The sequence below is a fragment of the Mastomys coucha genome, chromosome X (assembly GCF_008632895.1).
Source record: "Mastomys coucha isolate ucsf_1 chromosome X, UCSF_Mcou_1, whole genome shotgun sequence".
Lineage (NCBI taxonomy): Eukaryota > Metazoa > Chordata > Mammalia > Rodentia > Muridae > Mastomys > Mastomys coucha.
Genome location: NC_045030.1, coordinates 1,811,967 through 1,813,719, shown reverse-complemented (window position 1 = coordinate 1,813,719; position 1,753 = coordinate 1,811,967). Strand labels below are relative to the sequence as shown.

Here is a 1,753-nt window from a genome sequence, read left to right as displayed (position 1 = left end):
AAAAAAAAAAAAAAAACCTACTACTTTGTACACTGATTTTCAAAACCTAACAACAGAAAGTGAAACCTTTGTAGAAACAATTCCTGGGTTGATGGTGGACAACTACTTTACTAAGTTTGGTCAAGGTGTAATCCAATACTTGGCTCCAATGTGGGGTGGTGTTTAGGAATTTTGGGGTTCGGAAATATTTGGTACAAACACATGGTTGATAAGAGGCTAGAAAATGCAACCCAAAGGTAGAAAAGCAGCTGGGGTGATTTGATGTAGAAACGAAAAGCCCTTGAGGAAGGGCTGAATAGGCACACATTCAGGGAACTGCTGTTTTTGCAGTTGTGCCTCATCTGTATGGTCTACCATTCTTTGCATACTTCTCTTTGGGCTGCCCAAGATCCTCACACTCTGATAGGTCTTTCGCTAACACCCGCAAGTGTCGCAAACAAAGGCATTTTACCCAGGAGTGTGCATTTCACATTCTCTGATGGGTCACAGTCCATGGACTAGGGGTGGGGTGAGAATGCAAAGCAAGCCAGAAGCACAGGGTAGAAATTGCTCACTCTGAAGAGGACTCACAGCCTGACTCTTCTACAGCGCAGTGCAGTCTCAGATGTCCCAAGGAGCTGGAGGATCTCTTTAACACACTCTCAGGCCAGGTACTTTTGTGGTGTAGTGAAATTTGTGGTTTCTTCAAAACCACAGAAATGTTATGTGAATGTTTTTTTTTGTTTCAATCCCAGGTGTGGGAGGATATGGGACTGCTTCAGATCGTCCACAGCAGCTAACTTTGATTTGTCTCGTGTTCTGGCAGGGGTGTGATTCTGCCAGCTGAAGGCAGTTTACATTTGGAGTTCCGCGGACTCTTCAGAGGCTGTAAAAATGTCGGAGCCACGAAAGCCTGCAAAGAGCTGTTGCTCGCCTTGCTGCTGCTGCTGCTGCTGCCGTCCGTGCCCGTGCTGCAGGTGCTACTCCTGCTGCTGCTGCTGCTGCTTGTTGCTGATTGTTGCGGTTGCTGGTTGCTGTTTACTGTTTGCTGCCGGCTGGATTGCTGGATTGCTGATTGTGAGTCGGAGAAATCCTGCCGGTGAAGAGCCAACTTGCCCCAAGGAACAGGAGGACCCTAAGAAGTAGTCTAATGATTTCAGTACCCACTTTCCCCCTCTGACCTTTCTCTCTTACCTTATGTTGGGGGATTGGAAGGGTGGCAGAAAAAAGAACCCAATAAAGTAGCCAAAAGTAAAGTTACTTTGTGGCTTATTGTTCTTGCTCTTTCAACGTCTTTCTAAAAATCTATATATTTTATTTGTCCCCTTCACTCTTTCCTTCTTTTAGACCCAATACGTGGGTGTTAAGCAAAGAACAGTGAGGTATTTTTTTTTACTAGATCATTTTATTCTGATACAAAACATGCTATGTGTAATTAAAAGCAAATTTTATTGAGAGTAAGGGACTCAAATTGCCCAGAGAAAGGAGTTTCACCATTAGCACAGAATAAACTCCTTTCCTTTCATCTGTGGTTTGTGGGTCATGCAAAAAAGTATATGTACCTCATAGGCATTAATGAGTGTTCTTCAAAGAGCAGTTGTTGGAAGGGAGACTATGTGGGTGTCTATAAGAACTTGATTTTGATTAGCACATAAATCAAATTTCAGTTGCACATAGCAGATTACTGTAGTTATTTTAACATCATATACATTTAACGCAAATGATTTGTTGCTTTTAAAGTCATTGGGAGGTTTAAAAGAGGAGGCCGTGGGCT

At 43.1% G+C, this 1,753-nt stretch overlaps 1 protein-coding gene across 2 annotated transcripts in view; it reads left to right on the top strand.

The window, feature by feature from the left end:
- Nucleotides 1–1,235, top strand: part of LOC116091555 — a 10,998-nt gene extending 9,763 nt beyond the window's left edge. For both annotated transcript variants that reach the window (XR_004119065.1, XM_031373056.1), the window contains exon 2: nt 806–1,235. Coding sequence is in view for 1 of the 2 variants with exons in the window: in XM_031373056.1 (XP_031228916.1) it covers nt 806–1,082 (277 nt within the window). In the remaining variant the exon portion in view is untranslated. The remainder of the gene's footprint in view (nt 1–805) is intronic.
- Nucleotides 1,236–1,753: the final 518 nt, after the last annotated feature.